The sequence below is a fragment of the Falco peregrinus genome, chromosome 1 (genome assembly GCF_023634155.1).
Source record: "Falco peregrinus isolate bFalPer1 chromosome 1, bFalPer1.pri, whole genome shotgun sequence".
Lineage (NCBI taxonomy): Eukaryota > Metazoa > Chordata > Aves > Falconiformes > Falconidae > Falco > Falco peregrinus.
Genome location: NC_073721.1, coordinates 86,640,871 through 86,665,740, shown reverse-complemented (window position 1 = coordinate 86,665,740; position 24,870 = coordinate 86,640,871). Strand labels below are relative to the sequence as shown.

General features: G+C 36.0%; 1 protein-coding gene across 1 annotated transcript in view; it reads left to right on the top strand.

Annotated features, from left to right (window-relative positions):
* Positions 1 to 24,870, top strand: part of EML5 (EMAP like 5) — a 110,817-nt gene that overhangs the window by 6,996 nt on the left and 78,951 nt on the right. The window contains exons 2-5 of the mRNA XM_055809733.1: positions 14,704 to 14,863; positions 17,804 to 17,902; positions 18,465 to 18,533; positions 21,089 to 21,274. Coding sequence (XP_055665708.1) covers positions 14,704 to 14,863; positions 17,804 to 17,902; positions 18,465 to 18,533; positions 21,089 to 21,274 — 514 coding nt within the window. The remainder of the gene's footprint in view (positions 1 to 14,703; positions 14,864 to 17,803; positions 17,903 to 18,464; positions 18,534 to 21,088; positions 21,275 to 24,870) is intronic.

Below are 24,870 nucleotides of genomic sequence, written 5' to 3'. Positions count from 1 at the left end.
TGGATCTTCTAATACTTTACCGGAGGAAAACAGGAGTAAAATCCATCTTACGGTTTCACCTCAAATGAGAAATGGGTCATGCATAGAAACACCTCAAAATGTTGCTTGTGTTGTACTTATGAAATTTACAAGGTGCATACGTTCTGGATTATTAGGGATGGTCCTGGGAAACCAGTCTTTGTCCTTAAGTCCCAAAGAAAGTCTTTGGTAGGAATCCTTTCCCTCTACTCAGCACTGGTGAAGCCATGCCTGGAGTACCGTATCTGAGGTCCCTCGTCCAAGAGAGATATGGTGCTACTAGAGAGAATCCAGTGAAGGGCTGTGAAGTTGACTAAGGAACTGGACCATCTCTCTTGAGGAAAGGCTGGCAGAGTGGGGACCATTTAGCCTAGAGAAGAGAAGGCTCAGAGAAGGTCTAATCAATGTATATAAATACCTGAAGAGCAAGTGTAAAGAAGATGGAGCCAGGCTCGTTTCAGTGGTGCCCGGTGACAGGTCAAGTGACTTTCCAACCAAAAATCAAAACTGGAGCCCCAAGCTCAACAGTAGGGGCTTCCAGAATTAGAGGTTCAATTCCAAAACTTCAGGATTTTGGCTACAAACATCAATTTATGATCTTCTTCCTATGTGCAAATTCAAATAAAAATAATTTCACGTAACTATCTAGTTAAGGAATTTTATATTATTTTTTCTTGAAGAAAATTAGACTTTGAGAATAGATTTTGTGTTTTTTTAGTATGTAATGGAATGTTTGCTGTGAAACCTAATAGCTTTAATAGTTTGTTTTCTTCAAAGAACAGCAGGCTTTGGAGTACGTGCTGGAGCATGACAACTGAGGTTCATTCTCCATTCACACTTGATGAGGCAACAGTGTTCTTGCTTTAAAGATTGAAAGCAATGTAACACTGAAATGATATAATGTATACTGTTCAGATAAATTATTACAGCAACCCAAATCTCTTGAATAGATTAACTCGCCAAGCTAATGTACTTTCTGAATAAGGCATTCTTCTTTTCTGAATACAGTTGAAGGACTGATTGGGTTTTTTTCCAGAACTTTGGATTTTAACTTCAAAATCAAGTTGTCTTCTTAGCTTATTCTTAGACTTACATGGTGCCATGTTTGTTTTGTTTATACTAAAGATAAATCCATCTACTCTTTGTAATCTCCAGATGATCTTTAAGGGCATAATCAGTTTATTTCCCTCCATTAAAGAGCTTGTGACTTAATAGGACCTAAATTATGTCATAATTAAACTAATCAGTACTCCTATGAACCTCTAGCTCAAGTAGCTTTTGACTGTCTATCAGTCAAAATGGCATTTCTTACAGCAGAAGTAATTGCTAGGACAAGGAGTGAGGTAATTACTCCATTGACCATTTCATTTTATGTCATGGTTCACAAGGAGAAAGTCCCAGTTAAGCTCTGTCCAGCTTTTCATGTTAAGTGAACTCTAATTGTCAAATGTGTAAAAGTCTGGAGGGAAGATTCGTGTTCAAATCTTAAACAGATCAGCGGGAGAGAGGAGAGAGAATGATCTGATTTTTCCTTGAGGAAAACTGTTTTCTGGGTAGTTCTAGAGCTGTTCTGAAACATGTGTTATACCAGGCTGGAAGATCTTTGAGGGATTTATTGTCAGATCTTCATTTCAAGTTCTTCTTTACTGAGAGCTTTGTGTGTCATCTTTTTAAAAAATATCTTTTGCTTGGATTTGGTTTGATAAAATATTTTAGGAATATAGAATAAAATATTACCTGGATTCAGTTTTGAAATGGGACTAGAGTGTGCCTATCGGTTAATATGCCTGCATACCATTGAAAACTTTATTTTTTGCAATTAAAACTACATTAATAGAAATACCAAAAATATCCAATCAGAATTGAATATCTGAAACAGACTAGAAGTTGATTAAAGTAGATCAACGCAGCAAGGAGCTACAGGCTTATGAGCGTGCCTTCATGCATCGTGCTTTTCATAGCCAGCAGTCACATCACCTTCTGATCTGATTCTGTCAGCACTCACAGGCAGGGTCAGCTCAGGTCAATACTTAAATGAGGAAACATCTTGGTGCTGTAGAAAATGCTTTTCCTGATTTGGTAGTTGGCTCTTCTTCTCAGAACTGATACAACAGCATGAAGGTCTAGGACAACATCAGAGAACAGGAAGTATAACCAAAGGCTTAATAATGTTTGATCTTTAAAAAAATTAAGGGATTTTTCTGTAGAAATTGTGAGGTCTGCCCTAATATTTTAACTTTTCCAAATTGCAGTCAGAGCAATTAAGATTCTGCTTACCTATGTTTTCAGTGTTTTATTTTGTTAGTCCTCCTTTTCATATAGGTAGGAAAGTAGATTGTATTGCTGGCTGCTTTTTAACAGCATGATGAAATTCACTTACTGTTGTGTTTACAAAGTTATGATAGTGATAGACCATAGCTTAGCGTGTTTCAACAGAAGAATTCTTTTGAAGTGTTTGTCTGAAGTGAAATGTTTGGGTTTTTTTAATGCAAAATCTAAAGTTTTGGATAAGACATAAAATAAATTTCATTTTTAAATGTTAACTACTTAAGAGTTGATTTTTTTTCCCCCTTTCTAAGTGTTTTAGATTGAAAAACATAGTATACTAATTCTGTCTGACATATCAAAAACTAGTTTAGATTTTACCGTGATTATTAACAGAAGCACTGTAAGCTTTTTTAAAAAAAATACATCAGTTGAAACAAAACCTGAAATAATTATAAAACCTTCCAAAACAACAACAATCATAAAAAGTTATTTCTAGTTTTATGTCGTATACAGCTTTTGTTTTTTTAAAGTTTAAGCTGACATTGGCATAAAACTGAAAAAGCCAGGAGAATTTAGTTTTACACTTCGTAATATCTCAAGGGGTTGTTTTACCTCAAAATGTATTTTACCCAGTTTTTCAAAATATTATATCACTTGTAGAGTTAATATTTGTGATTTAGGACAGCACTTTTGTCTAGCATCAAGGACTTGAAAAGAAAAATAATTTGTTACTCATGAAAGTGGCAAAGCTGTCTAATCTGTATTGATAAGGATCAGTCAGATGCTCAATTTAAAATATAGATTTCTTAAGTTACATTTAGAATTATGCTGTTATAGTATTGGCAAGGAAATTGCTTTATGCACAATATATTTATTTGAGTTTGAATAATTGTTACTTTTGGTACTTCCACATGGTAGACCAAGTTACTGAGCACTTAAGATAACTTGAAAAGAAAAATTAAGTATCATTTCCTTTGAACTTATGTGGCAGAAAGTGAAAGTTCCCCGGCTACCTTAATAATTCAGTTGAATGTTTAACGTAGATGCTATTGAATGTTCTTTTCAAAATACATAGTCAAGATTTTCTGCACAGTGAGGTTCTGATGTGAGTGCCATCTGGTGTAGTATGAATTTCCCCTGGCGCATCAGTGAAGCACCTTAGAGGATGTTACAGATACATATAAATTACTTGCATTGGGACACATTGCTCTGGTTACACCAGTGGCTAAAGGAGACTTTCATTTCTACAAGAAATAACCAATGTCCTTATTTGCATTGCTGTTGTAGTTATTAAGATAATAATAGACTTTGAAAATGCAGTGCTTGATTTGCACAAAAAAAAGTCATAATCAGCCAAGACTGCCTTAACTCTTGGTGGTAAAAGGTACAATTTGAATTTTTAATCTGGGCTTATAACGAAACATAAATATTAGTTCTATATTGCAAAAGATACAAACCACAAAGAATTGCAGCGTGTGCACCATCTGATATTGCATCCTTGGAATATTTTTGGTGTTGACCACCTTTACTTCCATTTCAAGTTCTTGTCTTTCTGCTTAAATTTTGGTCATGAAAATGGCAAAAATGATATTAGCATTACTAAGAGAGAGGACAAACTGATACTTGTTAGTAGCTGGTGTCAGTTGACCGAAATCACTTTTGGAGGTGTCTCCATCAGCCTGTGATCATGAGGAAAATCTGTCCTTTGAAGGCGCCGTCCTGACATACCTATTATTTTGGCGATGGGTAAGATATTCCCCTTCCTTTATGCTGCATTTAAAGCAAGTTGTCTTTGCCTGACAATTTTTCTTAGAAAAGCAGTTTTTATTCTTTTGCCTAGCTGCTAGAGGATACCTGTATTATTAAATCTCTAGAGAAGTATTCTTCTTCTTCAGAATAACTTTCCTTGGCCTAGTTGAAAAAGACTTTCCTTTAACTGGAAATCCTCAGTACTGTTGAGAGGCTTCCTGGATCTGTAAGATGGTGCCTGATGCTTATCCTGCTATGAAAGCCCTGGGTATTCAGATGTTATTTCAAAAGATAGAGTGGACAATCCTTCCACCTGTTTTTTCACAGTTTTCTAATTTCATGGCACTGCTTGATCTTCCAAGCATTTTCAGGAGTTTTCTTTATACTCTCTATTGCTTAAGCCTGCAGACATGATGGATCAAGACCCCTATCTGTATGCCCAGATCAGTCTGATTCTTTTGCTTTAGAAACATGTGTTACTTCCAGTCATTTTAGTCAAAACAAAACCAAAGTACTTCCATCCTAACAGCCATGTCCAGCTCCTTATTGCTTAAATATTCGTGCTTATTGCTTAAAAACACTTTGAGAAGTGTATTTGAGGACTCACTTTTTTGGAGGTATCTTGGTGTCATTTTTCTGTGGGTTAGCGTTGTTTTGCATAAGAATGATGTTCCTATGCTGAAAAGCAGTGGATTCATACAATGAAAGTAGTAACTCCTCTTGAGCTGTGAATTGAAATGCCTCTTTTTCTGAGCTGAGGTAAGCCAGTTTGTTCACAGGATTTTTTTTTTTTACTTTAGACCATCTAAATATAAACAGAATGATTAGGTTTTGAGATAGTAAGTGGAAATAAAAGAATCTTACATGTACGCTTTCAATTAGTTCCAAGAGATTTCTCTGCATTTGATTCAGCTAACAAACTGCTGGGATGAATATCCAGTCTTTAGAACCAGGACCTTCAGAAAATCGTCACCTATGCATCCTTCTAGAACAACCTGTGTCTAATCAGTGGATGGTGGGTAGGATTTTTGGCTGGCACTGGACACCTGAGCAGACCCCGGCATTCTGTTCAGATTTGAACTTTCTTCTGCACAAGGATTGCTGTGACTTTAGTGGATGTTCCTTGGAGCACTGAATTGAAGAGTCAAGAGAAATGGGTCCAAAGAGTTAGTGATGTAACTTTGGAGGAAATAATGTCATTTTGAGCAGTGTTTGGCTTTATAGGTGCCACAAGTGGTACTTCCACTGATGGTTTAGCCAGATCTGTGACAGACAACTTGCAGGGAAATTTTTCATTTGCCTTTTACATTGTGTTGACTATAGGATGTACTGTAATTCAAGCTTCCCTTGCCTTCATACAAGCTATATTGATTAAATATTTAACATAAAATTATCTGTAAAAAAAGTGCTTGATTCAGGTGAAAAATTCAGCTGAGCAGAACAGAAACAAAACTGAGGCAAAGAACCAGACCTAAAAATAAAGCAAAAGTGTCCAAGCTGAAAATCATGTTTATAAAGTGCTCATGATTATAGTAAAATCACTCTGTTCTTACCTCTAGCTCACACTTTTCACTTCTGATTATATATTTTTTTTCTACCAGAATTGCAGAATGAAATTTGTAGATATGGCATAGTTTTATAACAATATTCTAGAAGAGTAGGTGTAAAAGAATTGTTTTACTGCTTTACTTCTTTCTGCTTACGTGGTCCATTTCTTGTGACTAAATCTAGTTGGATATAATGTTAAAAATAACAGTAACCCTTCAATTTGCTGAGTTGCAGGTGCCTGAAAACATTACACATACATACAATCGGGAAAAAAACCCAAAACCTACTTAACAGTAGAAGTCACTTAAAAATACTTACATGTTTTAGATATTTAAGGTGAGTGGTGGTGAAGTGCCTTCATTATATCAAGATAGTATGCACACAGAATGAGTGGATTAATTTTATGTTTTGGTTAGCTGACAACTGTATAAACCTTCTCCTGACTTTTAGAACTGCGTTAATCCTCATTCCCTGTTTATAATCCCTCTACAAGAGCAAGCAAGGTGATTGATGCTTTATCTTAGATCAAGACAAGGCATCTGACAGCATTTGGAAATTGCCTCAAGATTTATAGCGGTGAGTGTGACATTTAGCTAAGCAGTCATCCAGAGTACTCAGGGAAATAACAGGAAAATTTGAAGAACTGGTAAATGTTTGGTTTGGTGGTTTTTTAGATCGATGTTGCACTTCAGATGATATTTGCATTTTTAGTTACCAGTTCGTCTTTCACTTACTGCTTTATGAATTGCTGCTGCTTCTACCACAGAAATTAATGCCATAAAAATGAATAGTCTTTGGAATATTTTTCAATAATAAATGAATTTTAAAATAATTGTGAATTTATATTTTGCTAGTTACAGCATATGCTTATGATAATGAATATACATTACATGACTGTTCCCAATGAGGTAAACTGGATCAGTATTCTTGAGATAAACACAATTTCAGAGCAGAAGAGTTGTATTTTCTTGAAAGTGCTGCTCATGAATATTCTTTATCCATCATCTTCTTTTTAGTCGCTTTTAGTTTTCATTGCCTACCTAATACGCATTGACCTTGGAGTCCTTGTAGTATTCTTACATTTTCCCATGCTGCTTTTCTGTTATGTTTATGGTTCTGGTATGTGTGGGGAGCTGTTTATTTTAGCAGACAGTATTTCATGTAAATACCTCCGTGGCCTCCATCAAATTTTTTTATAGTTTTTCTAAACAATGGTTCAGATGTTGTTCCAACTTGTAAGTGGTGCCTTGGCTCATTTCACCATTCTGGGCATGAAGTTAGATGCTGGGATGGTAAATTTGAGACAAGTGTTACAGATGTCCTTAGCTTTGCTTTTCTGTAGGAGAACACCTCTGAGTTGGCAAGATAAAGATTGACTTAGTGTTCTGTTCTGCTCTAAACCTTCTTTGGTTGGTAATGAAGTACAGTCCATTGAAGCACAGAGCATTGTGCTTATCTCAGCCTATTTCACTAACAGCTCTGCCACTGCTTTCTTCCCACTATTCCTTATTTTAAGCCAACTGCTAATTTTATCAGGGTGACCTTTCTGTATAAAATAAGAACCTTTCAAAAGTTGTCACTAATTATTCTGTGACTCCACTCCTGAATATTCAGATGTTAAGTTCTCACATAGTCAGTTAGGTTTTTCATAATATATCCCATAGGAGAGAAGACTGAATTGATGTTTAATATACTTGTTCAGAAATATGAAAGAAAATTGTACAATCTGTGATTTTTTTTCCTAATGTAATACTAGAAGATATAGTGTAAATTTCTACAATAATAGAAGATTAATCTTGTTAAAAACTGTGTATCTCTTGTGGAGAAGCATCAAACAGTAATGACTGGATAAAGGGTTGTTTGAAGGTTTTTATCATGATAGTGAAAGATTGTACCTCAAGCAAGTTTTTTTTTTGTTGACTTGAGGTCAGAAGCATCCAAAATAACCTTTTTCTGGAAAGAAATTTTTGAAATTTTCCTGTCTAAAAGATTTGAAGTAAATGATTCTTTGACCTTTAAATTATTTGTCCTGTGTATTTCTAATTTGGCAAACAGTGCAATGAGCATGCATAAAAAATGAGCGATTGTAACTGTGATAGGGATTTTTGTCATTCACTTTCCCTTTTTAGCCTGTATTTCATTGCAAACTTTATTCTAAAGTAAATGTTCTGATTTTACAACCATGCTTGTCTCAGTGTTCACATAATTAAGTGGCTACAGCATGATAATCTTTACTTCTGCTAATTAAGTTAGCTTGTAAAATGGTTAGAATGGGAAATCGGTATTTTCACTTTAATTTTAGGCCACCTCAGTTTTTTGATCTATGATAATTTTTTAGGTTTGCATACTTTTCACCAGTTGTATTCAGGAGTGAAGAAGTGGTTTCTAACTTTGTGACTGACAGATACTAACCATATTATTTAAGAGTGCTTCCTGATTTGTTAAGGGATCCCTTTTGGGTCATCAAATGTAGTTGCCAAGAGGAGGTGAATAGCTGGGCTGCCTCCTCCTTATGTTAGGGGCAGCTATTGAAGTACCTCTTCTCTCCATAGGTCTTGCTCTTCTATATTTTTTTCCTCTTCCCCCCTCCTTCTGCTTTTTTGTTGCTGGTACTAGGGAGGTTATGTTTGACACTTTGTATCTAATAATGGTTTAAAGAATGATTCTAAAGTCCTTGCATTGTCTAATGAGGAAAGAAGGAAGGTGGATATTTTTTTAGGTGGGATTCCATTCCTTTATTATCTCCAGGCTTTAGTACGTCACGTTATTGTACGACCAGTTGTTATAATCAGAATTGCTTCTTTTATATTAATAGCTAGTAAAAGATAATAGGACTTTGTCTTAGCAAATTTATCTCCAAGTCATTTTGGAGTATATGTTATTTCTGACTTTTCTGTGAGAAGAGTTTTGCTAGGCAAATGCAAGTAATTTTGCTGCCTTCTCGTTCAAGGGTCATGTTAGAAAAGAAACTTTCCTCAGAGTGAAAACCTGGTGATGAAAGTGTTAAGATCACATAAAATTTGGAAAAAAACCTAGCACCCCTCTCAGTCAAAACATGAGGTCTCCTATTGGGACTTGCAAAATCATTCATATTTGAAAAGAAGGGGAATATCTTTCGTTCTAATTTCTTTGCTAGAGATGGTAACTCTTTCACTGGAAAGCTTAAGTCAGTCCCTTCCTTGGCAGTGGAGGAAATGACTATGCAATACAAAAATGGGCATCTGCATAAAGTGGTATACAGTTTGCAGAATCTTTTTCCTCAGTTTTGTTTGATGAGCTGGGAACTTTGCACCAGCATTAACTGTGCTCACTCTTTTTCCTTTTCTTTGAAGTTCATCTGCTCTTCCCCCTGCCTTCTGCTGAGTTTCAGAACAGATAGGAGCCCAAAGTGATTTTTAAGGTCCTCTAGATTGCTTAAAAATGTTGCTTGTTAATATAAAACCATTCAGATTTGGCGGGGGGGTGGGGTGGGTGGGGTGGGGATATGGAACAGTAATGACATAAGCTGTAGCTGGGAGTAATCAATGTACAGTTTTAGTCCACCTTCCCTGTCTCCAGTTCAGACTCTTACTTTAAAGTTGGATGTTTATATAATTTAAGGAAATATGGAAAGCTATATATATAAGGAATATAGAAAGCTGTATTTGACACTATTGATGCTATGACAGTAACTGTATGGAAGACCCAGTAGTGATGCTCCATCATGAGTACTGCTTTGTTTTGTCTACGGGAAGTAAGTGTGCTCTGACTTGATCTGTTTAAACTTTGATGAGAGATATTTGCTGATTAGAGCTCTTTCTGCTTTAACAACTTAAATAGTGTGACAGAAATGGTTCACAGTTTTTCCTGTCATACTTTCTGGGGAAATATGGATAAATGAAAGGAAATAAGAAAATATCCACAACTGTATGTAAAAAATATCTGTAAACATACAATGAAAATATTTTTTTTTTTGTCTCTTTACTCATGGAAACAATCACACACTTGAAATTAACTCTTAATAGGTATCTGAGATGCTGTTATTTCACTGCGGTACTCTTTTGTGCATTTTTACTGGTGCCCTAGTTTTATGAAGATCAGGAGTAGTCACATGAATATATTCTTGGATATTCATTGTTGCTAAGGAAACATCATCTTTAATACTGTATCCTTGTCTGCAGCTTGTCTGTATTAATCAATGCCTGTTAATGGCTCAGCACAAACCCAAGTAAAGATGGAAAAAAATCTTCATTTTTTTAAATAAAAAAGTAGTTTATTATAGACTACTCTCCTTCAGGATCCCCTGCCACTACAGACCTCACACAAATCGGATGGTCATGTCCATGTCTCTGGTTTCATCCCAAGCAGACACAGTATGGACAGTTTTTATACTTTTTTTCATAGGCTGCCATTACTATATAATATCAGTAGTCTAACATAGGTATTGTACAGTGCATGGATCTGGTCAAAATGGTGGGAATGCTTATGTGCTGCCATAGAAGAGAGAAAGAACCTTTTCTGTACAAAGTATAAAAGAGGAGCTTGAATGCACTAAATTGAGAAACATACCCCTTTTAAGTATGCTGTTAAAATTGTACTACGCTATTTCAGCCTGATTTGACTATGTCTAGGAAAAGACCTGTCAGTCAGAGATATCAGTAGAAATCTGTTTTCTGCAGGTCTATTTGGTTTTGTTGCAATAGTGACAGGCAGATTTTTTAAATTTTCTACTTCTGAACTCTTCTGAGAAGTAACAGATTTTATATCCAATTTCAAAATTAACTTGACTTAGCAGTTTGTTAGCCTAGTTCCTGCTTTGTTTCAAGGTCACATTTGCCTTTTGGACATTTTCCTTCATATCTGCCTCTTCAGAGACACTACGTTATATCTAACATCTGCTCTTAAAGCCCAGGTCAGAAAGGCCAGAGGCAAGCAAGGAAGCCTGAAGAACTTGCCTCATTAGGAATGTTTGTTTCCTTTTTTGGACAAGCAGCAATATCTCGTTCATCAGCTTAGTCATCCTCAAGGAAGAGGAAAGATACCAGGCAGAAGTTTACAGTCTAGCTGTGTGGGCTAGATGCAAGCAGAGCGTCAGCAGCCTAACCTGGATAGGTCATCCCAGCTTTTATTACTGGGGCAGTAAAAGGAACCTGAGTTCTGTCCTGAGTGCAGAGCTTCTCCTTCCACTAAGCAATATCCTCCTTCTCTGTAGGAGAAAAAATGCAAGGAAATCAATGTGAGGTGGACAGTGTACTTAAGTCTACAGAGCCCACACCAACAGATTTGGAAGCTGTCTTAAGAGCTAAGCTGCACTCGTGCTTTTCTGCCTGTCCTCGGGGACTGAGTGGGTGGTTAGTAGGCAACTACTTCAACTACCATCTCGGTAGTTGTACACTGTTAACACCTCGGTAGAAGTGTCTTGGAGATTTTACTAGGGATATCCAGACAACTCTGCTCTCATTGCTTGATCCTGTTGCCCATGAGCCAACACGGTCTCTGTATGGCAAATGTTTATGGTTATCCATATCCAGGCACCCATTCTAGTTATATTTTTTCTTTCTGCCCTAAGAAGCTGTTTACAATGCATTGCTTGGGACTATTTTAATAATGGAAGTTCCTGAATGTGAGTTGTATCAATACTTTTACTTTAGAGGTTAGACCAAGATACTGTATTTTTGTATTAATTTCCATGCCTGTAATAGTTACTTAATCACTCGTAGTCCAATCAAAGAATTAAAAAAGTCCTTCATATTGCTTAAAACTGGAGTCTAATCCTTGAATTTTGATCAGAACTCAAAATTTCAGACCTGGAATTCTGCATGGTGCCCTGTGGGTGTAATCGTAGCAAAGGCTTGCATATTAAGGAAGAAGCATCTTCTTATCAGTCACAGTTCAGATAAAAATAATGTAAATAAGAGTGTCAGTTCCTTTTCTTAGTGTTGATAATAGAAATTGCAGTCCCTTGACTCTTTCCATGCTTCCCTTTTCCATTTGTCCTGATAGCCAGTGAGATAAAATACATTAACCGATCCTTCGCAACTTGGTCTGGAAGAAATGATGAGGGAAGGTGTTTTCAGGTAAGGATTTCCTCAGCCACTGTGAATACCTCTGCTCTTCAGTTTCCCTGAAATCCCTCCATATTGGCGTTTTTGAAAAAGAAAAAAAAAAAAAAAAGCTTGCATTTTCTTCTACTTCCAGTGACTGTCTAGAGTAGCAATTTACAGTAGAGACTGAAATGATAGGGGAATGGCGTTAGTAATTCTACAGCATTATCTGTTGTGACTAAAATACAGGCTTTGGATCTTAATATGTGCTGCATTATCCAATATCAAGGCAGAATTTGACCTCGGTTGTTTAAGTCAGTATTTTATATCATGATATAGAAAGAACTAATACTATGATATTACTATGGTTAGTAGTTGACATTTATTAATTAGAAAGAGAGGAAACGTTCTCTATATTCACCTAATATGCTTCAAGTGGGTTTAATTGGCACGCCTGGGCTAGGACAGTGTTTTCCTGGCCCTTGGTAGTGCATTTACCATTGTCCTTTCCATCTCTGATGCATTGCATTTGTCACTTTTGGTCTTTAAAACCATGCTAAGCTAATTTTTGGTTGCTGGCGTGTTTTGTAAAGTGTGGCATAGGGTTGCTTTTGCATGTGTGTGCATCCAGGGTGGGTGGTGCCTGAGCATTTTTCAAAGTCACAGTTGTGGGGTGGTTTTCACCTTCTGAACCTGCACAATGCACCAATAGCAGAGTTAAGTACAGGATTGAAGAGTCATGAATCAGTCATAAGACTGCTGTGTTTTTACTTTTTCTCTGAGTTTCAGTCTCTGTCTTCCCTGCTCCCCCCGCTGCTTATTCTTTTCACTTACTTTCTTTTCTTCAATTTTATTGTCCACGTGGTCTTATCTCTCCCCCTCTGTGGTGGCATTGTAAAAACTAGGCCATTTTGAACACAGCATTTTCTCCCCCTACAGATGCTTTTCTTTTTTCTCCATGTGTATGCCATCTGCCTGCGTGTGCTCTGGGAGATGGGCAGGTGTTGGTCAGCATTAGGTGGCAGAACTGAAGTGAAATGTATTAAGTTTTTCATGCCAGCTCTTCTGCATTGCTCTTTAATGATGAAGTTGCCCTGTCAAATAAAGGAGGGCAAGAACCTGAGAAATAACTCTGGAATTGAAGAGAAGCAAAGTGGGGCAACGTTGATTGCTTGATCCCAGTGCTGAGGATAATGCAGAGTAGCGAAGAAGAGGAATTCCCATAGAAAAGTTACAGCTGTCTGTCCAACCTGCCTGCCCTGCACCAGTAGGCTGGGAGTGGGCAAGATCTTGGAAGGGGACATAGCAGGACAGCTGATCCAAAGTGACCAGTGGGATATTCTATACCATATGATGTCTGCTCAGATATAAAAGCTAGGAGTAAGTAGGAGGAAGGGGATGCATTAATTATTTACGACACTTGTCTCCTGGAGCAACTGCTAAGTGTACCAAAGCCCTGCTTCCTGGGAAGTGGCTGAACATCGCCTGCTGATGGGAAGGACAGAATAACATATTTTGTTTTCCTTCACTTCTGTGTGCACGCCTTTTGCTTCATTAAACTGCCTTTATCTTGACCCACAAGTCTTCTTTTTTTCCCGTCTTATTTTCTCCCTCCCTCTTCTGCTGAGGAGGAGAGTGATAGAGCAGCTTGGTAGGCACCTGGCACCCAGCTAAGGTCAACCCACCACGGAGGTCCAGAGATTTTTACCTTTTGTAGAGAGTTTGAAGTTAAAGGTTCCTCTGAGTTGTGCATGTGGAATACATCAAGAAATATTAAAAAGCTATATTAAAGTAGGGGAGGGAAATGTATTGCATAATGTAGTATGAAATACTAAGCAACTTCTAACATGGCTTTCTCTTGCTGCTTTTTTTTTCAATATATATATAAAAAAAAAGTATCGATCTTTTGAGATAGATCTTTCTTCTGGTCATTTCCTGATTAGCTTTATTCTGGCTATTTCTTCTATGTTTATAGACTCCCCTTGTCTTCACCCTTTGAACTTCATTTATCAAGATCTGTGTTCAGGTGTCAGATCATCTTACTGTTGCAAAGTGCTTAACCTTTTTCCTTTCCAGGTGATGTTGAGAGGATAAATAGATACAGTATATATTGTTAGTGGTTCTGTCCTCTAGTTTCTCAAGATCATTACTCTGTGGTATTTCTCACGTGATTTTGGACTGCTATACCTAGTCTGTATAGAATGTTATGAAGTAGCTTGTTAGGGTTTCTGTTAAAATATATTCTTTCTTCCTTTTCTTATTATGAAATATGAATCTACAGATCTCATATCCTCCCTTGCAGCTTGCTTGCATAAACAAAAAGTACCTTGCTGACTAGCATGCTTTCTAGCTTGATCCCGGATTTAACAAAACAGTTGTGCTGGTGCTCTGCGGACTTTGAAAGATGAAAATGCTAACTATAAGAAAATTCTCTACAATGTCAAAAATGTGAAAAATTATTAATTATTCAAAATCAACTATTCCCAATTGTTCTTTATTAAAGTTAAGATATTTAAATTAATCTTAATCTCACTTCAGTTTAGTCATCTGAAGTTGACATAACATCTAGTCTAAGCTAGTCATGCTTTGGCTTGCTGTACAATCAGCAGAGAGATAACTTCAGAAGGCTATTCAATCCCCTCATAAAAAGGACATCATATAGTATGTGGAATGAAGTACTTACGGAGATGCATCTCTCTCCATTGACGATAGGTGCCTAGATAACTAAACACCAACTTTTGTTGTCCATCCTTTGCGGTTTTAAATGTTAAAAGAACAGAGAAAGAAAGGGAAAACAGGTATTTTTTAGTGCATATAATAAACCCTGTATTTTGGAACAGAGGATTAGTGGCTATTCTGCAGGTAGTTTAATTGGAGAAGGCTTGAAGGTTCAAATTCAAGAAAGGTGGTGGCATGTACTACTGTATCAAGGGAATTTTACAGCTATTGTGGAATCTGTGATACAAAATTACTTGTTAGTATCTAGTATCATTGAGAAAATATTGTAAAATAATTTTAAAGGAAAAATATTAATGCAACCAACTAGGCAAATGTAAAAGTTTCATGCAAAAATATTTTATGTCTTTTTCTTTGGCAGCCTTGCTTTGCATCCTGAACGTGTGTTGGTGGCAACAGGTCAAGTTGGAAAAGAACCATACATCTGCGTGTGGGACTCATACACTGTGCAAACTGTATCTGTTTTGAAAGATGTTCACACACATGGTATAGCTTGCTTGGCTTTTGATTTAGATGGTCAGGTATGTAATGGCTATTCTTTTTTCAAGCACATAAATTGTTTATCTATCAGAAATCTTGTTATGTAGCTTTTTCTTTTTTTAAGGAAGTGTATTGACTCAGGTTTTTTCTGCTTATTCTGAAGTTGAGGAAAAAAGTTGAAATTAGTAGTGACTGACAAATAATCACATTTGGCAAGAACATTATAACTTCAAAAGAGTTTGAATGAAGATGCGATGTTAGGGAGGTTCTTGTGTTCTGTGAGCCACAGTTTAGGGTTACACCAAATGGTTAGAGATAGTGGACCTCCCCTGTGCAGGGGCATGTCTTGTGCACAAAGTGATGGTAGTCCCATAGTGTTACTCATCTTGGACTCTGAATGTCTTCAGGCAGTATCCCCTTCTCTATCACTCATTTTGCACTTGTTGATGGCTCTCCACATTTTGATTGTTTGTTCAGACTCATGTATCCTGGATCTAAGAGTCAGGAAAAAGGTTCTGTTGGATTATAATTTTGTTACTTCAAAACATTCAAGAGCAGTAAATAGGTTCTCAGAGCTGCTACTTATAAGGGAGATGATTTTTACCATACACTTGCTCCTGTGTGTAAAGAGGCTTTCTTGATTGACATGTTAGAAATGGAAAATACACATTAGGTAACAGCTGAAGAAGTATTGGCCATGAAAGTCCTTTCTGCAGTTCTGCTCGCATGGATTTATACAGCACTTCTTCCCTTCCCACTTAGCCTTGCAATGTGATGTTCAGATTTAGCTATGATCTCGGTTCTTTTTGCTTGCTAAAAAGGTCAATATCTGTTACTACTGCTTTCTCAAGTAAGGATGTATTGTAGAGACCAGTTGCTGTCCTTAGTTAAGACAGTATCACATGGAGCTTTATTAAACACAAATAGAGGAAATCCTAGCTGTAACTTGTGGCTGTTAAAACATGCTGTAATTGTTCTCAGGAGGTTTTGAGTTTATTAGAACAGATTTTATCATTTAGATTTCTCATTGTTCAGGGAGTCAGCTTCTTTACAGAACTTAATTTCTACTTGACAGGGGTATCTTTTCTCTGTGTTGTTCTTGTCTGTGTAAACTTGCATCACTTCCTCTTGAAGAGCCTTAATAATTTAAGGTCAAAAATATATCTTAGTTGGGATTGAAGTCCCCTAACTCTGTGTTCTAAAAAACACTGTCTGTGATGTGTTTTAGGAGTACCCAGTACTGATTCTTATGTTTAAAGCCATAAATGGTCAGAATTTAAGCTGTCCACTTTTCTCAGCATTTCTGTATGATCACCTTTCTCATTGCATTTTTTTGTGGTTTCAAAGGAATGTTGGATACAGGTTTTTCAAGATCTGCATCTCCAGAATTGTCTCCGTATGGAAATAGAATAGAACACAAATCCAGTTCTGGAAGATCTGCAAAATATCTTTGTTTGCATCTTGCCTATCCTTTTACATCCAAATTTGTCGGAGTCACTGACCAGGTTCTTTTAGAGGGTTCAATGTTTGATATTAAACATACTTATTTGATACATTTGGCATTACATGGGGTTTTGATTTAATAGTGATACAGCAATATACTGAAATCACAACACAAACAATTGCAATATACAGATGAATCACAAGAAAAATGTGGTTCCTATTACTGGTTTGCTTCTATGTGATCACTGTAACGATGCTGGGCGGCATCTCCAGTCACTAGGAAGGAATATGTGGATTGAAGTGAGGTCAAGCTCAAGGTCTCTTGAAAGTTTGTTTTATTAGTTGTTCAGTTTTTATATTTTGTGTTGGGCTGTGCCACAAACTCACACTCTCTTTCCCACCCCCAACTAGTCTGGCTAGCTCAGGAAGAGCTAGTTATTTATTCTTGATTCACTTCTGTTAATTGTCTTGGGAACCTGATGATTCTCTGGTGCAGCTGTGTTATCTAAACCCAAGATTACCCTACAATCTCTCTGGTTTTGAGAGAAGTTCAGCTTTCTTTATGGTATATTCTTCCCTGAGCTTGCTGGCTTTTTGCTCTTCTCTGAGCTATACTCCACTGTGGGGGTGTCCTGGTTGGTAACAAGTTTTTCTAGTTCTCGGTTCTCCTAAGAACATAATTTAATCTCCCTTTTTGAGAAGTCCATGTATCAGCTTCTGTCTGGAAAGGCATCACCCAATTTTTTTGTGATGGATATACATAGTGGTAAAACTATTCTGCATTTATGCCCCTCGTTCTGTGGTACGACTGGAATTGAACTGCTTGGAGGTTTAGCTGGAATTGAAACTGATGTTCCTTCTGAGATGAATTCAAAGTTCCTTCAAAGATGGAATAGGAAGGTTGGACTTTACAGTGTCTGAAAAATGGAAATTGGCATTAATAAATAGAGCATATGGATAGCATTTGTATTTAATTTGTTTCTTTTTCTTCTCATAATCTTGGAGCTTTTCAGACAGTAATTATGTTATTGGGAATAGTTTTCTGACTTTGGGAAAAAAATAATGAAGTTTGGGGTTTGCTTTTATTGTTGCAAACTCACTTTGATAATCTACATAAAAATTGAAACTCAGTTTGTCTTTAATGTGTGCAGGTATTAACTACTGAACAGTGAAAAAACCTTTGTCCTAAAATTTTCATTTGTACAGATTAAGATGTCACAATTCATGCATAAACTGAACAAATTTCTCCTGGCTGCTGCTTGCCATGTGTGCTGTATATAATTTTATGTATTAAACTTTATAAATCAGAAATATATTCTTATCTGAGAAGATCTTTCTTCTTTATGATCATGATGTAACTGAAGAGAAGCATCTATGGAAGCTTTGGCATAAGATGTTGTATCTTTAGTTTCCTTCCATATCAAAATGTAGCTACTAGCTCAAATACATTATGAATTTGTTATCAGGCAAAATGGTGACTACCTTTCATTAATATATTGAGTTAATTTTATTTATTTGTTTAATTTTGACATTTTTAGCGTTTGGTCTCAGTTGGTTTGGATTCAAAAAACACAGTTTGTGTATGGGACTGGAGAAAAGGAAAATTGTTATCAATGGCTCCGGGTCATACAGACAGAGTAAGTATAACTGAAGAATTTGGGTGTCAATACAATTTTAGTTTGTTAAACCATGTCTGTCAATACATACTAAAACTATGTCTGAACAAAAACCAGTTTGTTTTAGAAAATGAATTTGCATAAAGCTTGGATATGTATTAAAGTATGTAAAGATATTTAAGATATTTACCTCTCTTTCAAAAACAGAATGTGTAACTCGCTGTTTATTTGTCTATAGTTTGCTGAGGCTGTAAGCATGTAGGGGAAGTGCAAAATTAATACACTTCCTAGACCCAAATCCCCATATAGGAAATCAAAATGCAAATAATTATTTAAATTTATCTAGTCTTTAAGTGAACCTTAATGTTGTTTGTACCGTATGTTCTAATTACTGTAGGAAAAAATACCAAACAGAATATGAGCTATAGCAATTTCAGTATTGAATGAGGGGATTATAAAAAGACATCCCAATAGTTCCAATTAAAGCAGTTCAGACTGTTAATTTGCTACAAGTTTTTACTGTTTTAACTGTCCCATACTAGAAAGGCCATCTCTGCTGACATCCTTGGGTTCTTTTATGCAGATATTTGATATTTCTTGGGATTTGTACCAGCCAAACAAGCTCGTCAGCTGTGGTGTAAAACACATCAAGGTAATGAAATAAATGTTAATTCATTAAATATTTAAACTGCAGTTGTTTGTACTCTATAAAATATGTAAAATAGACTCTAAAAGGAATATATAATTATAATATGAAAAGTCTTCTGTAAGAATAGCATTACTTCTTAGGAACTGGAATCATGGATCACACCTGACTACCCTAGACATTTTATAAGATACATATAGTGGAAAACAGGCCATTTCTACTTGAAAGAGTTCATGCCCTGACAGAAGGAATGAAAGAGTTGTTGGTAGCATTGTATGTAATGATCGTAATATAATTTAAAATTTAGGTTGTCTAAAATACACTGTTTGAAATCCCAAATAACAAAAACAGGATGTATATGTTAAGGTGAGTCCAGATACACAAGTTTCTGATTCTTACACAATAGATGTTACACTGCGGAGGTGAAATGAGTTGAAAAACCATTTCTTACAGTTTGAGAGTATGAGGATACAGTGGAAAGAAAGGAAAATGCTTGATCTTTCTTTTAATTCTTTTTTTTTCCCCTGCTGTTCTTCTTACCTTTGTCATTTTGAGCACTCTGTACCTGTTACAGGATTCATAATTTGGCCAGTTAATGTCTTTTTCAAGTAGTGTTTCATAGAAACACTTTGTTTGATTCATGTACCAACTGCCATGCAGAAACAGCTTTTTTTTCAGGTTTAGCTCTTTCAGCAGGATTATCAATGCTTGACTGCCATAAAATATGTCTCCTAAAGTCACTGCCTTTTCCCATGCACTGTCTTCTGTGTTACCACATAACAGCAGTAGATGGCAGCTTGAAAGTTCTGTATTGCTCTTATGTGTAGGTTCCTATAGCGGGGAAAAAATGTGTTGCTTTTTATACAACAAAATTTTAGATTAATATGTATTAATGGTTTATTGAAAAAAAAACCGTTCAACACGTTGGCTAGATTGCATACATCTTTGATTTAGCATAATGTTTAGCATGTAATTTACAGATTTCCATAAGCTTGATTAATAATGATCTTTTTTTCTACTTCAAGATCTAAAAGGACCATTATGCCAAGTGAGCTAGTATTTGCCAGCCGTGATTTAGTATATTTAAGGTGGCTTTATGATATCAAAGCATATCTATTTAGATAAGGAAAAGTTTATCTGGGCAACTTTTAAGGTTCTATGAAGCCTTTTTAAATACCAATAGCATTTTAAAAATAATTGGTGTTTCCTTTGAGAAAACATTAAGTAAAAATCTGAATCCTATAGATTTATAGGTGTTTGGATCAGGCAAGAGATTTTGTTGTGCGTTTTTTTTAAGCTATCCCTTCTTGTTCTTTCAGGTATCAATAACTATCATGTTTGTAATACTATTGTATTTTTAACTCACATGTACTAAAATTTGCATTAAACTACTTAAGTTATGTAGATAATTCCAACTGGGCTGATATTGAGGAAATACTTTTTTTAGATATGTTGCCTACTTCGATATTAGAGCTAGGTGTTTGATTTGTGCAGTGATTGTGCAATTACTTCTCAAGCAACTGTGCACTCTGGTTAAAGAAATACTAGTTAAGATACAGGGATTTGTCTAATCAGTATATGGTTATTTCTTAATTACAGTATTGCTGGTACAAAAATCTGTTCATTGTAACTGCTAACATTGTCTTGTATTAATTGAAGTCTCTGCTCAGAATTTCGAATAGATTATTGGTAACAGAGAAACTTGCTGTGAAATATGTGAACATTATAAATAAACATGTATACAGGGAATATGCTGAGACAATGTAAGAGTAACCTGTCAGCAGTAATGAAATAAATCATTTTCACATTTTGCACTGCATTACTCAAGCAGCTTCTTGACTTTCCAGTGTTGCTTGTTTGTGGAGATCTCAGAAACTGTAGTGTAGCTGGATATTTGGTTGGCAGGTATTGTGCTCTCTCAATAGACTTTGCAAGTCTTCAGTTTCAGAGTCATTAGAACATGTTGCATCATCTAGGAGGAAATTCACTCTTATGTGATTGCTTTAATCACATGCTAATGGTTTATTAGAAAGTTCTCAAAAATGTCCGCCTTAGATGGCTGGTTTGCATGATCAGTGGTTCTGATGAGAAGTGGTAAGTCTATAATAAAACCAGCTGCTTTCAAACAGAGCAAATGGAACCTTATCAGAAATGTACGTGCTTAGATTGCATCTTTAAATGCCCAAAGTAACATAAAGTACAAATGCAGCATTTGCAAAGTGGAAGTCTGACATCAAAGACAGATCAGATAATTCTATTACGAAACACTTTTCAAAAATGTCTGAAAATACAACTGACTCACAAGTTATAATTTGAAATAATTTTTTGATTTAATACTGATAACCCAAAACTTCTTCCCAGCTGGTCTGCTAATGCTGATTTTATGGAAAGATAAAGTTAGTTAATAGCATAAAAAGTTGTTAATCAACTGGAGAGCTGAAGCAGGGAAAATGGTATGAATGATGTCTTTTGGATGTAAGGTACTACTCTTTCAGGTGTATGCATTAAATTACAGGATATTAGTGAAGTATCCTTTTTTTTTAAATCACTTTATGTTGCAGTTCTGGAGCTTGTGTGGCAATTCATTGACACCAAAACGTGGTGTTTTTGGCAAAACTGGTGATCTCCAAACTATATTGTGCCTAGCCTGTGCCAGGGATGAAGTGACATATTCTGGTGCACTGAATGGAGATATATATGTGTGGAAAGGAATCAACCTTGTACGGACAGTACAGGGAGCACATGCTGTAAGTATATCTTTTTAAATTAATATAAAATGTTAGATAGATTTCTGGAGAGCTGGAAAGGGCAATGCAAGATCACGTGGTCTGTGTTCCTAAAAAATTTCAGTGACTGTTGCCTATGATTGCTGTTATGGTAGAAAGTGAGTGCTAGACTGAGAAATACATTCAGATGTCTATTTATGTCTCCCATTATCGTTGATGAGGGACTTAGTAATCAATAAAGCCTGGAATGCATTTAAGTTTACTCTTAAGTAGACATGTATTAGTCTGTTCAATTACCATGCGTGGGTATATATAATGACATTTTATATACCAGAGTTGAGTATATAGCTGCTTGCCCCCAAAGAACAGGGATCTGCTTTGTCTTTCTTTTGTGGATGCCTCATTAATCCAAAAGCATCTAAGGTGGCCTGGACACCTATATTTAGGCAATTGGTGTTGAAACAAAGAAACAGGTCGGCAGAGAGGCTGTGGACTCTCCATCCACTTCTCTGTCCATTTGGTGACACTTGCAACATGGCTGGGCACACCCCTGAGCAACTTGCTGTTATCTGAACCTGCTTTGAGCAGGGGTTTGAACTAGAAGCTCTGCAGTTTTCTCCCAACATCAACTAATCTGTCATTTTGTGAACTGAGTCCTGCTGGCTGGTTGTCTGGTAACTCTAGAGTCCGTTGATTCTATGAACTGTAATGTAAGCCCAAACGCCTATCTCGTTTGTAGACACATATGTTTTAAGTAATTTTAGCTCGATTCAATCACTCTTCCTTGACCTATGTTTCTGCCTTTTACTGTATTCATTCAGCTTTTTAGAACAGTATACAGCTTTGAAAAGTGAAGACATATCAGTGAAAGTGTAATAAATTTTTTTTCAAAAGTGCTTGGTAAGACTTCCTTTTACTTTTAATCAAAATGTTTAATGTAACTATGAAGTAATTATGGGTTTGCTGCATATTTTTTTTATTTTATTTTCCATATTCTTTCAAAGCATATGGTTTTGCGATTAAAGTAGGTAGCAAAAAAACACTTGGTGGTTTGCAATCTAATTTGTGCATGCCAGACTATGAGAGTCTTCATTTTCTGTCATAGCAGTAAGTCATATCTGGTTATATAATGCAAGATTCAACTTCTAACTTGACCAAGTATCAATTCAAAAACAAAGCAAATCAATTTCTGGTGGTTTTAACCTAGGCAGCATGAAAATGCCAAGGTAACTTTATGAAGCTATATTATTTGCTGGTTGAAGGTTGATTTTCATTTCAGAGAGCATTGTACTTTCTAGATAATGTTTGAAGTTCTCTTATTAAAAATTGAAAATAGTGTGAAAACACAAGCATATGAGTTCCTATATTGCAACTTTGAAATTCTAAGTAAAATCAATAGCAATTATTCTTTCTTACAATAATGTGTTTGTTTTAACTGGCAGTATTGGACTGGATGGGATGATGTATATAACTGAAGTATTAAAATCACTCTTTATGATTTGATCAGGTAGAATGGAGGGGACCCAAAGTGATGAATAATATGTATGTGGGAGAGGTTGCAGTCAGTCTGTAGTAAGGAGACTCTTGGTTTACTGATGATTTAGAAATGTGCATTCAGGACGGTTGCAGCTTGTTGAATTAACTAATAATTTAAAATTGATTGGACTGCTTATTCAGACAGCTGTATAATGACAAGGTATCTGATTATGAACAAAAATAAAGTTATGAAGAACATAAGCGTGGGAAACATAACCTAGACTATGTTCTGCACTTGAGATTTCATTACATACATGTAAGTTATGTGTATTAAAATACATATATATACACACATGCATACCCTCCTGTATGCATCTATAGAAATACTATAATATATTAAAGAAAGCCCAAATTATAAACCAAGAAGTAGGAAGGTATATTTTAGCTTTCAAATATTCCCTGATTCTTATTCTATACCTTCAGATTTGGTTTTAGTGTTCATATTAGTATTCAATAGTGTTCTGTTCTGTGTTTTCCTAAGGTGATGTGCACATTTACTTTTTGATGTTGAAGTTAGTGGAAGTAAAATTTTTAAAATGCTTATACTGCATATGCACACCTGGATTCCCAGAGGCAAGAATGCACTTTGTCTTCTATCCAAAACTGATCAGGAAAATACACTCCCATCCTGTTAAATGCTGTAGTAGACACCCGTCCTGTATATTCATGTATTTGTTACTTGGAGTGTTAGAGTTCCAATAGTTTATTTCTCAGAATAATGCAGTGCTTTTCAGCTGTTTCAGTGTGAAATGACCCAACTGATAAAAGTAGGATGATGAGAGCTTGTTGCTCCATTAGCTTATGTGCTGTGTCGGTTCTTTGTTGACCACAAGATCAAATTTGAAGTGCCTTGCTCCTTACTTTCAGTAGCGTCGGTGGATGGAGCTCAGGTGACCTTGGAGTAGGTCTCATCTAGCCTTCTAGTTCTGCTTCTGTCCTTTAGGCTCAATGGAGTTGTAATTTCCAGTACTGAAAATTAAGTAAGGGCCCTAGTCCGTGGCTTTGGAATTGATTTTCAGAAGAGATTAGAACCACTACAAATCTCACCAATTTCAGGGGGGAAAAAACCCCCACAATAAAATCTCTTCTGGAAGCTTACTTTCCAACAAAATTAACCCTTTTTTTTTCTTTTTTTTTTTTTTTTCCCCCAGAAGAATACTACCTTAAAGGATAATGTTGTCAGACTATGTAAGCACAAAATAGAGCAGCTTGGAGTAAGAGTGCCGCTTCAACCACACTAAACTATTACCATCATGTTTTACAGTTATTGTATACTTAATTTCAGAAATCATTTATCAATGGGGCTTCTCATCCACTCTTTTAAAAAAGAGATGCAAGTGTAAATGATAACATTTGTGATGTACATGTGTTAAAAGCAGTGTGCCCATAGTAGGGAATTGATACAGATTTTTGTAGACTATATGATAGTGCTGGAATTGTCCCTGCATGCCTGTTTATCACCCTGCATTATTACTCCTCGACAGGCTTGAATTAAACTGCAAATTTATTCAAGGAAGGCATGTCTTATTATTTGCATAAAGTACCATGTATTCCTTTCTTGCAGCATAAACAGTAGGTACCTGAGATGCAGGAAACATTTTCTAAAGCACATTAGTGATATGAGGATATAGTTCATCCAGCTGGCAGTGGTCTACATTAATATAGAAAATGGGTTCTTCTCCAAACTTTGGCTATCTTTGTTACAGTTACCCTAGCTGAAAACATTTTTCATTTTATGAGTAATTCAATGTGAAAAATAAGCCATGCTGTCCTAGTATAAGCAACTGAGGAAACAGATAGCAACTTTAACACTAGCAAGCAAAATAAGAATTCACAGCTAAGCCAGATAATCTGTCATCTGTCACAGCAATACTAAGAACTGTAGACAAGAAAGAATAGTTTCCAGCAGATCCCTATCTGAGTTTGAGTAGTAACAAAGTTGAAAGCAAATAGGTTGGGATGACTGGGGAATTAGTTGGAAGAGGACTGGAGAGTTCAGTTAAAGTAGAAGTAGGAGTGAAAAGTAGAAAAAGATGGAAACGAGCAGGGGTTAAGAGTAAAGACACAGAGTTCATGCGCAG